Genomic DNA, 15,283 nt, shown 5'->3' on the forward strand with positions numbered 1-15,283 from the left:
ACCTTAAACGTCGAATACTCAATCTGTGAGTTGATTAATCTTATGCTAAAAAGCAGGATCATCAACTCTAGTTTGGGAGATTTTTTGCACAAAAAGGTCTATCAGTAGAGGCACTCCGCAGGTGGTGTTCTGTCCCCTCTCCTGTGTGGTTAACGAACTACTAATATCCCTTGAGAGGGAAGGCTACAGAGTGGTTGCATATGTCGATGATGTTGCTATCGCCGTCACAGGGGAACATCCTAATACACTGAGAGACCTCCTCCAAAATGCACTCAATATGCTCACTAGATGGACTGATCACTGCGGACTTAGTATTAATCCTCAAAAAACAGACCTCGTCCTTTTCACACGGAAATACAAGATCTCAGTAGTTGTACCTCCTTCAATAAAAGGTGTACCACAAAATTTTACCAATGACGACAAATATCTTGGTCTGATATTGGACAAAAAATTAAGTTGGAAATCTAATATACAGGAAAGAGTTAAAAAGCTTTTATCGATAGTATTCATACGACGGATATTGTTTTTGTTATTCGTGTAAAATCATACTACACTTTTGATAGATTTTCCAACAAATAAAAAGGATTAACAGTTAAAACAACTTAAGTCAACTTAAGACCACAAATATATGTAACATACATCTGCGATTTCAAAAACTTATAAGCAAAATACTTAAAATTTAAGTCCACCGAATAAAGATTAAGCAAATTCAAAAGATTTTGGCATTTGAGAACTTGCATTTATAGATTCTTGAGAAGAAAACTTAGTATTTTTTATTGTGTCACTCAAGGCAAATGAATCACTTAAAATTGTTCTTTATATTAAATTATAACCAAATACAGTCAAAATGGGTTAAAACACACCACTAATACCAAGTTAACGGTTATTGCGAAGTAATCTTTCTTTCGAAACGAATTCCGCTTTCAACGATAACGCCTTTAACGAATAGTTTGTCATAACGAACAGTTCTAACTCTATCGGTTTTAACTAATTGAACAAAAAAATAGAGACAAAGCAAATTTCGTAGATTTAAAATGATAATTTCCCTTTTGCATTATTTTTGTAATAGCTAACTTCACATTTTGTTTTTGAGAGCAACTCAATTATTCATTTTTAAACAAAGTCATCAGGATAAGAGTGTTTTTAAAACAAAAAAGTATTGATTTTTTTAAAATAAGGAACAACAAATTGAAAATTAGTTGCAACAAATTCTCCAGTCCCTTTAGAACTCCCATTAGTACTTGTTAAAAATAAAATAAGGATATAAAAATAAAAAAATACCTTGTTTCTTTTCATTATTTGCCAGTTCCCGATCTAAAAATAAAAGAAAAAAAATAAGACAAATAAAATAAACCAACAAAAAACAATAAACAAACTTAATTTAATAATATAAAATTCAAATTCCAAAAAAACCCTTTCCATACCATAAACAGAATGATAAATCAATAAATGCAAAAACAAAAAAAAAAGAAACTAAATTTAATCAAATTGAACTCCCCAATATAATGAGGATGCGACCTTTATTTAAAAATGTCACGCAAAAACAAAAATTCGTCATTAATTCATTAAAAAATAAAAAAAAAATAACCTGATTAAATTTCTCCTTCAATTAACAACGCTCTTCACAAAGAAAAATTGCACATAAAGCAAAAAAAGTAAAAAATATATATATAAGTCAATTAGAGACAAAATGAAAATTTCACTCTAATTAAGGTTCTGATATTTAATTTTCAAAAATATAAAACTGAAAAATAAAACAAAATTAACTCAAAAGTTAATTATTATAATGATAAGGTGAAAGGCAGTGAATTTTAACATCATCAGCATCGTTGGAGAAATCTGTTTTGGGTTTAATTTGAAAATAGGTGTATAATTTATAATGAAGCACAACAAGGAGTCACAATTAAAAATATAAAAGATGAAAGGTATTAACATAACAGAGTACCTAAAGTAACATTTTTCAATTTAAGCCTTTCTTAATATTTTTGTTTTGTTTTGTTTTTTTGAAATATGAATGATCTCAAAGGAATGTCAGTCCAATATAGTCACGCTAAGGGCACGAGTTTCTCATAAATATAAGTAACAGGTTTATAAAAGAACTTATTTATGTTTCTGTTAGTTCTTTTTTTCTTGTAAAGCTTAAGAAGGTAAAAGCAATTAAAAGTGGAAACAGAGTTGAAAATTGAAGTAATAAATTATAGATATGTATTGTTTAAATTTAAGCATCTTCTTGAGGTAGAGAACTAATTTGAAAAAAAACTTATTTAATGAAAAAAATATTTAATTTGAGGAAAAATTTAATTTAGGTAAAATTTTAGTATAATAAAGTTTTGATAATTGAAGGGTTTTATTTAATCCATTTATCATAGAACTCAATCAAAAAAATAGTTTCCATCTTCTTTGAAAACGCTGGATTTTAAAACTTCGACCAATTTTGTATCTTTGAATTGATTTGACAATTTGTAACAATTTTCCAATTTTCAACGTCCTTGGAATCTTTTAGGATGATGACTAAGTGTAAAAGCGTACGCACGTTCGTTTTAGAGAGATTTTTGTGCGTATCTTTCCAAAAATTTGAGATAATGGCTTTAAATTAATTTTATGTTAAAAATATATTGTTTTCAACATTCGGTAAAATTTTGAGAAAAATCGAATTTACATTTTTTTTTACAAAAAAAAAAAAAAAACATAAAAGTTGGCAAAAATTGATTTTCAACTCAAATATCTTTTTAAAAATTTGAGATATTAGCTTCAAATCAATTTTATTCCATAAAAAATATTGTTTTCAACATTCGGTCAAATTTTGAGAAAAATCTAATTCACAGTTTTTTTTACAAAAAAATAAAAACATAAAAGTTGGCAAAAATTCATTTTCGACTCAAATATCTCATCAAAAACTTTAGATATTGGCTTCAAATTAATTATATTTCATAAAAAACATTGTTTTCAACATTCGGTACAATTTTGAGAAAAATCGAATTGACAGTTTTTTTTACAAAAAATAAAAGCCTAAAAAACATTACTAACAGTTGATAAAAAAAATTTGGGCTTCAAACTAATTTCATATTGTAGAATATAATGTAATGTACGACAGCGGAGATCAGGCCATTCTTTTAGAATCGTCCCCTGATATAGATGACTCCGACATCACTGTGTTGGAGGCTGATCAGGAGTATGGTAGCGAAAATGTTGCGGTTACTCCAGGTTAACCTCCAACACCCCATAAAGGCTTTGGCCTCGCTTCATCTTCGCTCATCGAGCAGCGATGAAGATATTGCCCTGATTCAAGAACCCTGGATTGTTAAATCCATTGTTCGAGGAATCAGGACTCTCAAATACTACGTGCTTTATGCATGAACCCAGATCTTACATATTAGTAAATCGTAGCCTAAATGTTTATTTACTCCCTAATTTCAGCGATCGAGATATCACCGCCGCAAGTCTGGAAACAGCCAGAGGAACATTCTGGCTGAAGTCGGCGTATCTCGGCCACGACCACCTTGGCCCTCTCCCGGGTGACACCCTGGAGAGACTAACAGCTGAAGCTCAAAGGCTTAACATCGGCCTCATCATCGGAAGTGATGCTAACGCCTACAATACAGTGTGGGGTATAAACGACAGTGGTGAGTATCTTTTCGAATATATTCTAAACACAAACGTACTCATATTAATGTTGGTAGAGAGCCAATCTTTATTACTAAAAATCGACAAGAAGTTTAAGATATAACTCTTGTCCCCGACTTCATTAATAATAATGTTTTGAACTGGAATTTAACTAATTTAACTTTATAAATGAACCCAACCGATCTTTCAAAATCCCAAAAGAACAAATTGGCCAAAATACAAGAGAACGTTAAATAGTTTAGTAAAACCTGAACTATTTAATATCTCCTCCAACACTGAAGATCTTGACGACAAAGTCAATAATATAACATTAGCCCTAAACATAGCTCTAGATACTGCATGACATCTTATACAAGTAAGGGGTAAAAAGAAACCACACTGGTGGAACTCAGGCCTAGATCCACTTCGAAAAGAATGCAGCAAACTCTTTAACAGAGCTAAAGCTTCTAGAGACACCTATGACTGGAATTCATATTAAGAATCACTGAAGATATATACAAATTAATTGAGGAAAACAAAACGATCGTCCTGGAGAAACTTCTGTAGCAACGTGGAAGATTGCTCTCCAGGCTTCACAAAATCCTTTCCAAAAATTCAATCATGAAAAGCTGCTTGAAAAACACCTCTGGCCTCTGGACCAATTCAAGCGAAGCATCGTTCAACTTGCTACTAGACGTTCACTTTCCTGGAAGCTCTAATATTATTAATAACATTGTACCAAATTGTTTTGACAGTACATTATATTCCCCAAATGGTCTAGTCACTAGGGAAAAACTCAAATGGGCTATTAACAGCTTTAAGCCATATAAAACTGCAGGTCCCGATGGTATAATTCCAGCTGAAATTCAAGAAAATGCAAGTTTTCTAATACCCATCGTAGAAAACATCTTCAAGGGATGCCTTAAATTGGCATACATCCCGATGTCTTGGAGACAAGTCAAAGTCGTTTTATTCCAAAAGCTGGAAAATCCAACCACGTTAACCCCAAACACCTAAGATCTATCAGCTTATCATCATTCCTTCTCAAAACTTTTGAAAGTTTGATCGATATCCACTTAAGAGCAAGTATTGATAAGCCCCTCCTTTCAAAGACTCAACACGCCTACAACAAAGGGAAATCAGCTGAAACGGCTCTACACAGTATAGTAAGTACTATCGAATATTTCCTTCATCATAAAGAGTACACCTTAGTTGCCTTAGAAGGTGCATTTAACAATATCGACACATCTGCAATTGCACGTGTATTGACATCTCTGAAGGTAGATAAGTCGATCAGCGAATTGATTAATCAGATGCTGATAAGCAGGATTATCAATTCAAAACTGGGCGATTTTACTGCACAAAGGGGTGTCAGCAGAGGTACGCCACAAGGTGGTGTCCTATCCACTCTAATTTTGAACTTATTAATAAATGAATTACTAATTACTCTAGAAAGAGAGGGAAACAGAGTGTTTGCTTATGCGGACGATGTTGCTATTGCAGTAACGGGTAAACATCCCCATATACTAAAAGAACTCTTACAAAACGCTTTAAGTAAGATCTTCAGGTGGGCAAGTCGGTGTGGACTAGGCGTTAACCCAAAAAAAACCGACCTTGTCCTATTCACAAGGAAATACAAAGTCCAACTCATTGACCCTCCCCTTAGACGGTGTACCACTTAAATTTTCTGAACAGTAAAATATTTGAGTCTGATTTTGGATAAGAAATTAAGTTGGAAACCTAATATTCAAGAGAAAATAAACAAGGCCACAGAAGCTCTGTTCTCCTGTAAAAAGGCCATTGGTAATAAATGGGACCTACACTCCCGCATTACACACTGGCTTCAAGCCTCCTCTCTGTGGATCAATAATTGGCCATACTACTATTTTGAACTCGTTTAGAACTATAAACAGTAATTTCGACTACACTATACGGCATCCTCAGTTCAATAATTATAGCTTCAAAGTGACTATACCTCCCAGGTCTTCTTGGGAGAATACATCATTTTTGAACGATGATCCTATAAACTTTTATATAGACGGATCAAAAACGGAGGATGGGGTTGCTGGGGGCGTATACTCAGATAGACTAAACTTATGTCTCTCCTTTCGTCTACCCGATCATTGTAGCGTGTTCCAAGCTGAAATCCTGGCTATAAAAGAAGTCCTATCATGGCTTACAGAAAACGTTATATCAACTAATGATATACGCATCTGCTCGGATAGCCAAGCTGCGTTAAAGCCTCTAGACTCTGTCTCCACTAACTCACTAACAGCCCTCAATTGTCGATCATCTCTTACGGAGATGGCTACACAGTTCAACATTCACCTTTTTCTGGGTGCCGGGCCATAGAGACATTCCAGGAAATTTCACAGCTGACGAACTTGCAAAAAGCTGAACAACTTTACCTCTACTCGCTCACAATGCTAGCATAGGTATCCCCTTAGTTACAAGTAAACTTATGCTAAAGCAAGATACCATAGAGAAAACAAACTTCAGGTGGAATAACACCACCACCTGTTTAGCGACAAAACTAATCTGGCCTAATCTTAACGCCAGGTGCTCAAAACAATTAATCTCTCTGAGTAGATTGCACCTTAGCTACGTTATAGGTGTCCTGACAGGGCACTGCTTAATAGGAAGGCATGCTATTCGACTTGGAGCACCTGCTAATGGTTTTTGTAGGAGTTGCATGACGAGGAGTAGGAGGAGACAATCTCTCATCTTCTGTGCACATACCCTGCCTTATCACAAAGACGTATAATCCACCTTGGAGACTACTACTTCAACGATACGATCTAAAAAAATGCTGACATTATTTGTCTCCTACGCTTCATTCTTAGCTCTAATTGGTTCGACGAGTTAAGCTGATCAACTGATCTATGTGGTATCACAACGGACCATACTTTGGTCTAAGTGTGTTGGACTTCCCAACCAACAGCCACTTTAACCTAACCATAATGTAATGCGATTGGTAAGAATTGGGTTTCGACTAAAAACCTCCTTAACAAAAAAAAGATTTTGAAATAAAACTATTTGCATATGAATCAAAACATTGTCGGTCATTTTTAAATGTTTTAAAATAATTCAACTGACAACTTTTTTAAGCAATACAAAACGCCAGACGGGATATGAAGTTATCAATGTGGGCCGCATCCCAGTCTCTTTTTTTATCGTATCAATTATCACAAGACTTTAAGGCTTGAGAATTTTCTTTTTCTTCAAAAACAAAATACAGGTGAGACTATTGTTGAATAAAGTTGGAATCCTCATAAAATTAATTCAAACTCAACAAATATGATATTTGTCTTAGTTTTGTTTGTAGCTTAAGTTTCCTTAAAGTTCCGTCCATCAACTAAGACCTTTAACAAAGTCAAGATATTCGATGTTATATGTTTGATTTCGTTAATTTAATGGATCATTTCTCATCTACATCAGTCTCTGATTAAGTTGAATAGAAAAGATACACAAAACCAAACTTTTAGGCAAAGTAAACTAAACTAAGCCAACCGTCTTAATTTCCTTCTGTTGCTATTAAGCTGCCAGCTACTATAGCTGCTGCTCCTGCTTTTCTTTAATTAGGTCAAACCGATGATGATGCCAGGCAAATCGCTTCGATTCACGTAACACAATTTTTCCCCTTCCTCCCATCCCTTTTACCCTTTAAAATTTGTATGTAACGAAAATAACGTAGGAAGGTGAATCTAAGTGCAAGCATACACTAAGAAACCTAATACTCTTATACAAAAGTCCTATTGATTTATGCTCCCACCTGTACATAGAACCAATTAGAAGATTGTTTGCACCATACTGCTTGAGAGGGTGGGGGGAAGGAAGAATGGCAAGCAAGGGCAGGTTGGTCTTCTATCGTGATAGGTCTAATTTATTACTTCATCTTTTCGGCATTACGAGTACGTTCGTATACCTGTCCAGGATGGTCGTATATCCCCAAGGGGATATTAATACGTTTTCTATTAAGTCTTACACTTTTTTATTCCCACAATTTCTCAAGGTATACCTACAATGATGGAAAAAAGTTGTTCCTTTAAAAAAAGAATACTATGTTCGGGGATCCTGGCAGGATAGCATTACTTTAACAGCATCGCTTGTCAGGAGGAGGTATCTATTATTATCACGAAATCGAATTTATTCGTGCAGAATGAATGAATTCTAATTCATTTACCGTGTACCTATAGTTGGCGTTTTGGAAGCGCAAGAAGTTCCATTTATTCAAATGGTCAAGACTTAATTTCTCTTCTGATGTTTAGTTACAGCCAACCACCCCTCAAAGTTCCACATTCCGTTCAATCACAGTCTTCTGCCTCCACCACCATCACAAAAATCATCCCTCTCGATTTGATGAATCTATTGAATTGAACTTTCATTTTAATATAACTAATTCAAGGCTTGAATTACTTCACACTGAAGAGGCACAAAAGCCATTGCTGGCTGCTCGTTCTCTTGGATGCTGGAACTTATTAATTTTCAGATGAAAGAACATTTTACTATACGATTTATATGAAAAAGGCAATATACCTATAGGCGGGCGTATAGGTTGATTTCAGGGGGTCATGGAATGGATAATAACACTTAGAGGGTAGAGCAGGGACAAGGGCAGGGGAGTATATAGCTTCATCGAAATGTTTTACGAATAATATTATCTTTGATGTAATTAATCGAGTAGAACATAATTGCATGAAAGAGCGTTTAATTGAATGTGACAGATATATCCGGCAGAGCATTAAGCAAGCTATGACAACAACAAAAATTATAACTTTATTTTTGGGGAAAACATCAAAAAGCAAAAATTCAATAACCATTTATTTCTTCCAAAAAAATTGTTAGAAGATTTTGATTTAAGCTGAATATTGAATTGTAAACTTTATTCACAAACATAAAAACATACTTTTAAAAATGTGGGATATTAAATTAGTAATATTTACTTAGAAAACGTTAAGTAGTTTTAATGGGAAAAATTGGGAAGAGTACTCAAGGCTGAGACAGGTTCTGCAATAGTATTTAAATTTTGAGATTTATGGAACGATTTCTGTGTAATTACTCTAGAATACTGTTCATTAAATTCTTTGTTGGTCTTATTATTTCGTTATATACACACTTTTCCAAATATGAACTTTTTGGACTTCTTTTTTTAGAAGTATTTAGCTGCGAACAAATGGCAACCTTAAAATATTATTGCTCTTAATATTGTCTTTATTTAATAATAAGTACAATGTACAGATTTTGAAGGCAATTTAATTGGTATTTAAATTTTATATCAATCAAAGTTGAAATCGAAATAAAACTTGTCTCTTCAAAAACTTCTATCAAACATATTTTATGTAACATTATAAAACACACTCGAGTTCTGAAAGAAAACAAAAAAAGCCCAAAAAAGTAAAAAAAGATGAAAAGAAAAAAATAAGTTCTTTTGCAGCAATTATTATTTTAACGAGAAAAGTTTTGCTGTGTAAAACAAATTAATGATACGAATAAAAAGTTTCGTATTTTATTCTCTTTTTGATATAAAATTTAAAAAGAATACATTTAAATTTGTTTCTTTATGGAAAAGAACAAAACTTTATGGTAAAGAAGTAGTGAGAAATATTATTTCGTTTAAGTTGTAAAAAAGGTTAAAAATGATGTCAAACACATTCGAAATTGATGTTCTCTGAAATGATAGAGATTTATTTCGTTTATTAAATTCAAAAATCATTGAATGTTTTAAATAACACTGGTCGACAAAACTACGATTATTGTTTCTGTCAATAAATTCTTAAAGAATTGGTGTTCTGACTTTAAATTTGTGTATAATATCAAGTTTTTATAATACGCTTCCGGCTTCTTTAAATATTCTAAGAACAACTAAAAACGCAGTTTTAGAATAAGTTAAAACTAAAAATTTCTCTCAACAATTGATTGTATGACAATTTTCAAAAGAACATATCTTATATCACATATTTTATATGAAGTTATGAGCAAACCTTGAATATTAGACTTCCTAGGCAAGAGGCCACAGTTTTTCCATTTTTTAAAAAGGCGAATAGAGTTGGTAGTTTGCGTAGGCTAGCTGGAAGGCGGTTATACAATTTGCAGGAGACAACATGATACGAGTTTCTAAAGCTTGTGGTTCGAAAAGATGGAATGATATAGCCTTCACATATTGGACTCTGCAAGTACCCGCCTCTAATAAAGAAAATCTTGAGAAACTTGTAATAAAATAACTGTCTGACAGGCAACATCTTTATACGCATAAAAAGCTCCATGGAATGAGAGAGACGGGTGAGTTGCACACTTTTCTTAAAGCGTATTTTTGCAGTACAATAAGCGGCTTCATTTTGTTCTGATAAGTACCTCCCCAACAGCTTATACCGTATTGCATTCGAGAATGAAAAATCCCATAGTAAACAGTTTTACTCAGGGATCTGTTCTTGGTCCTATCCTTTTTCTAATAAATATTTATTCCATGAAAACTCCAAGATATATAACCTTGCAGTTACTCAGATAGCTGCCAAGTTTGACCTTTTGTTTCCTATTTTTCAGCCTTCTATCATCCAGTCCTTTATGAATAAAAGAGCGAAAATCCAACAAAGCAAACTGTTTTGAACTAAGAAAATTAGAATTTTTGAGAAAGTTCAAAACCCTACATTTAATTCTTGAATATTGAAAGTAATATAAAAAACAACAGTAAATCGTTCTGGTCATTTGTCAATTCTAAAAGAAAATCGATAGGGATTTCATATACCATGTTTTTCAGAGGTGTTGAATCGTCGGATTTTAGACTCCATAGTTGAATTGTTTGCTAATTATTTCAAATCCGTTTATTCTCATTCAGTATTTAATAATAGTTCACTAAAAAACATTAAAAGTAGGTTTGATATTGGTTTGATCCAGTTAAGTTTTGAAGAAGTTAATTCCGGACTAAAATCACTTCAGTCTATTATAGTTCTGGACCAGATGGCATTCCTTCGGCAGTGTTGAAAAATTGTTGTGATTCCATCTGTGCTCCTTTACTAAGCATATTCAACAAGTCCCTACAAGAAGGTATTTTTATTGATGAATGGAAACTTTCTTACTTGGTCCCTATACATAAATCAGGTTCTAAAAATGATGTAGAAAATTATAGGGGTATTTGTAAACTCTCCGCAATTCCCAAATTTTGTGAAAGCATGGTGAAAATAAAGCTTGATTTTCTTACAAGTGAATATTTATCAGAAGTACGAGTACAGCATGGTTTTGTATCCGGTCGATCATCTGTTACCAATTTAACTTATTTCACTTCGTATGTCACTAATGCTATGGAACACAAATTTCAAGTGGATGCAGTATACACTGACTTTAGTAAAGCCTATGATTCTGTGAAACACCAAATACTTTTAAAAAAACTTGAGATTTTTGGCTTTCATTCTCACTTTCTTCGTTGGTTATCGTCATATTTATCTTGTAGAACACAACAAGTTAAGATTGGAGATACATACTCTAAGGAAATTCAGTGTACATCAGGTGTCCTGCAAGGTAGCCACCTAGGTCAGCTTCTTTTCATAATGTTCGTTAACGGTATTGTCTCGGTCTTTAATTATTGTGAATGCTTATTATATGCGGACGATCTGAAAATATTTTTAAAAATTTCGAGTTTGGACGATTGTCAACTTTTGCAATCTGACATTGATTCTTTATCAAATTGGTGTCACATCAATAGCCTTAAATTGAATATCAAAAAGCGTAACACGATTTCTTTTTCCAGAAAATCTTATATTTTATTATTCAACTATTCAATTGAATCTGTGGATTTATATAGGGTTTCAAGTATGAAAGACTAATCAGTAATTCTTCCCAACTTTCTGTTAAAGGTCATTTCAATTATTTGGTTCATAAGGCTTTAAAGATACTTTCGTGTTAATATCCTTGTATATATCTTTCGTCAGATCAATTTTGGAATGCAGATGTTATTTGGAGTCCTATTTCTATGGTTCTAATCGGATTGAAAAGATTCGAAGACGATTTACAAAATACATATTTAAGAAAAGGGTTGGAACTTTAGTCCTAGTTATGAGGCTATATTCCAATTACTTGGAATACAGTCGTTACAATCAAGAAGAAAAGTTCATAGTGTAATGCATATTAGATATTTACTATGCTACTATATTAAATGTCCATCTCTTCTTACCTTGGTACCAATCTACGTTCCCTCTAGGTCTATGAAAGCTAGATTCTTCTTATTCCAAAGAATTCACATGAAAAATTATGGTATTAATGAAACTTTATCAGATCTATTGTATATTTCAATGAAGTGTCTTCAAATATTGACTTTTTTAATCTTAATCGTAATAAAGTTAAAACTGAAGTATTATATTTATTCACTTTTTCATTTGCTCTTGGAGTGCTTATATCTGTTAGCTGTAATATTGCTTGTAGATTAAATAAATAAACAAAAAAAACATTACTTTTTCAAATATTTTTGAAATAGAAAACTCATTGAATGACTAATGAAGTTAACCCATGATCGGAAATTAATGAAAGATATGAATCCAAGTTAAAGTCACCTACAATTACCAGATTACCAACCCTCAAATTGCGTAAGAGAACCGAAAATTCATCTAAAAAAGCATTGAACGGCAGAGTTCAATCTATGTATACAAATAAAGGAAAATATCTCTTTGCCAAAACAACAAGACATTTTTCAAACATCAGCACTCGTCAACTTATAGCATTTCATATTACATATATCATAAGTATCTCTTACAAAAGCACCTACTCCACCAGCAGCATACGAGTCATTTGTATTGGCATACAAATTTTACCCTGGAATACTCTAATCATTAATCTCAAATCTAAATTTCAGATACAAAGATAATTTCCGGTAAGTTTTCATGAAGCAAAGCTAAATCATTGAAAGCCCATTAATAAATACTTCAATGTTGTCTTTTAATGCGTCAATTGAAGCGAGCTTGTCTGTACAGTCATGAGCTTTAACATAGCCCCACAAAAAATAGTCTGAAGGCGTTAAATTGAATCATCTAGGCGGCCAATTGACCGATACCAAACTCGACTCTCTTGTTGAAATCACATGCAATGGAAGTCAAGCTCTTTCATTCTGGGCAAACAAAGTTGGATATCATCTCACGCTAGCGCTTACCATTCACTCTTACGTTACTATATATTTCAAAAACTTGATATAAATTGAATTTTTTAAACAACAGATTCGTTACAAGAACAAAGTTTACTTCCAAACCATTTTGTCTTTTTTTGTTTAAAACCGTTTTAGCTTAAATGATGCAGCATTTCTTTCAGGTTTCTAAGACTGGTGAAATCTTACAGCTTATAATTATTTTAACTGAATATTGAAGAAAGGGTTTATAGATTTCGAAAATTATTACGGCATTATTAGGAATACACAAATTGTAAAAAGCTACTAAATAAATAAAGATAGCCTCAAAAAGCCTTATAAACACTTTTTTGGAATTTCGAAAAGTAAAGCCTCAAAAACTGGATGCAGTACATTTAAAGTCGTATTTGAATTAACGCCATCAAAAGCTATTTAAAAGTGCAATCTAATTTCCAGTAAGAAAACCTTGTTAATTGTGTTTGGCCTAACCTTACCCTCAACAACAATGAGATTGCCAATAATTCAGTATCAAAAATATTTTTCAAACTTCATCGCTTGTTGGGAATTTCTATACCTTTTGAATCCCTATTCAATTCTAAAAGGTGTCTTAAAATGTCTCACCATCATTGTCTGCTTTATTCGCAATAAGATCTACCAATTCAGATCAAAAGGACATACTTTAGAAAACAGAATTTCATCTTTAAGGTATCACAAACATAAATGAGTAATAAAGCAAAACTTTAAAATGTTAACGAACAACATCCAGAAGAGACTTAACAAAGATATACACAAAGTGAGGAAAATTGTAGCATTGAAGTAAAGTTGAAGTAAATAATGGTATTTTTATGTAAGTTTCGTCTTCCTTGTGATTTCAAAAATTACTGCCCCGCGGACAAACGAAACGAAACGAAATGAATGCCAAAACATCCATCAATCCTGAGCATCCTTATAACTTATTTAAATTACTACTATATCTGCCTCCTTAAACTCGTGCCAACAATCAGCCATCAGAATGATATTATTCCCATACAGCTGCTGATTTTTCAAGCTTTTCGTTGGGTTGCTTTGCTGTTTCGAAATGCATTCAGCATAAGAAGAATGGCGCGCGGCGCGTAGTAATAAATTTTTCAAGTACAGAATCATCATCAACCCAGACCGGGATAACCGGGACCATCCATCCACGAAAGTAATAAAGTTTTTCATTTCCCTCTTCAACAAAATAGGTAGCTTCTGACTACTCACAGAATGAACGAAACGAAACAAAGCACCAAAGTGATTTCTTTTTCAAAACACACAAAAACAAAAAAACTTATAGTCAACAAAATTATTTGCCTTTTTCTGTTTTTGGTTGGAAGGACTCAAGAGAATTTATATGTTTTCAAGCAAACCATACAAAACCGAATTCAAACAACCAACCAACCAACAACCCCTTAGAAGCTGTGTCTTTTTGGATAAAATTTGATACCCCTACTCCCGACTTCCGATTCTGGAGTAAAAGTTCATTCTCTAAGCACATCACTCAGGTTGCGTGTTAAAATCTAACCCCCGGAAGGTTCACCACCTCCACCACTGCCTTTAACTTTAACAGAGCCTTAACGACCAATACTATTGTATATACAGAAGTACAGGGTATCTACAAGTGCGTGCTTCAAAAGTTCTGCAACTTGATTTCTTGTTGATTCTTAAATTTAAAGAACAATACGAACTTTTATTTCTGTTTCTAAAAACACATTTGATTCAAGAACACGTTTTCTTTTTTCTTGTATATTTTCCAACTAGAGGCATAAATTACTTGAGAGCTTCAGACAACACATCCTAGGTAATACTTGTAGCAAGTTCAAAATACGGAACAGCCCGGCCGGGATGGCGAAGAGCAGAAATACTCGAACTAATGTGAGAATTGTTTCATAAATAAAATATTTCCGAAGCAAATATAAAAGAGGAACCCACAGAAAGCAAAATGGCAATGGTATAAATAGAAGAAGGATAACTTTTTACTTAATATCATCATCCTGATCTAAGCAGCAGCAACAACACAATAGGATGAGTCTGGAGTTGTGTTTTTGTTGTTGTTGGAGGCGGGAGAGGGATGCGGAGGGCACTTCGTGCGATTTCTTATTTCTATTGTTTTTATATATATGAATATGGGTGTTTTTTGATAATGGTGTAGTTGGCCAGAAAGAATGGAATTCAGGAAATTCAAGGAACAATGCGAGCCCTGGGATTAATGACCAGCATCATCAGACACGAATATGGCATAAGGGGAAGGATCTTGCTTTAAGATAAGCTCGGTAATTTGAGTTCTTTTTTTGTACTGCTTAGCACGGTATTTGGTTATTTTTGGAACGTGTTTGAAACCATATAGTATATAGTCGAACGTACAACATACCCTAACATACCATGTTCGAGGAATTGAACAAGAGTAAATAATGGCGATTTCTTCGAAATGGCTTAATTTATGAATAAGAATTGTTTAAGAAAACAAACAGCTAACTCAATTGTTGCTTTTTTTAGAAATGAAGCAGGATAACTGTGTACATGGCCAATAATTTGTTTTAAAAATAATTCTGGAAGATA

General features: G+C 33.2%; 1 protein-coding gene across 10 annotated transcripts in view; it reads right to left on the reverse strand.

The window, feature by feature from the left end:
• Positions 1-15,283, reverse strand: part of LOC129945868 (cyclin-dependent kinase 14) — a 446,135-nt gene that overhangs the window by 75,354 nt on the left and 355,498 nt on the right. For 9 of the 10 annotated variants that reach the window (XM_056055809.1, XM_056055818.1, XM_056055817.1 and 6 more), the window contains one exon: positions 1,282-1,314. The exons of the other annotated variant lie outside the window; for it this stretch is intronic. In XM_056055809.1, the coding sequence (XP_055911784.1) occupies positions 1,282-1,314 (33 nt within the window). The remainder of the gene's footprint in view (positions 1-1,281; positions 1,315-15,283) is intronic. 10 annotated transcript variants of the gene reach the window in all.

This window comes from Eupeodes corollae, chromosome 2 (assembly GCF_945859685.1).
Source record: "Eupeodes corollae chromosome 2, idEupCoro1.1, whole genome shotgun sequence".
NCBI classification, from domain to species: Eukaryota; Metazoa; Arthropoda; class Insecta; order Diptera; family Syrphidae; genus Eupeodes; species Eupeodes corollae.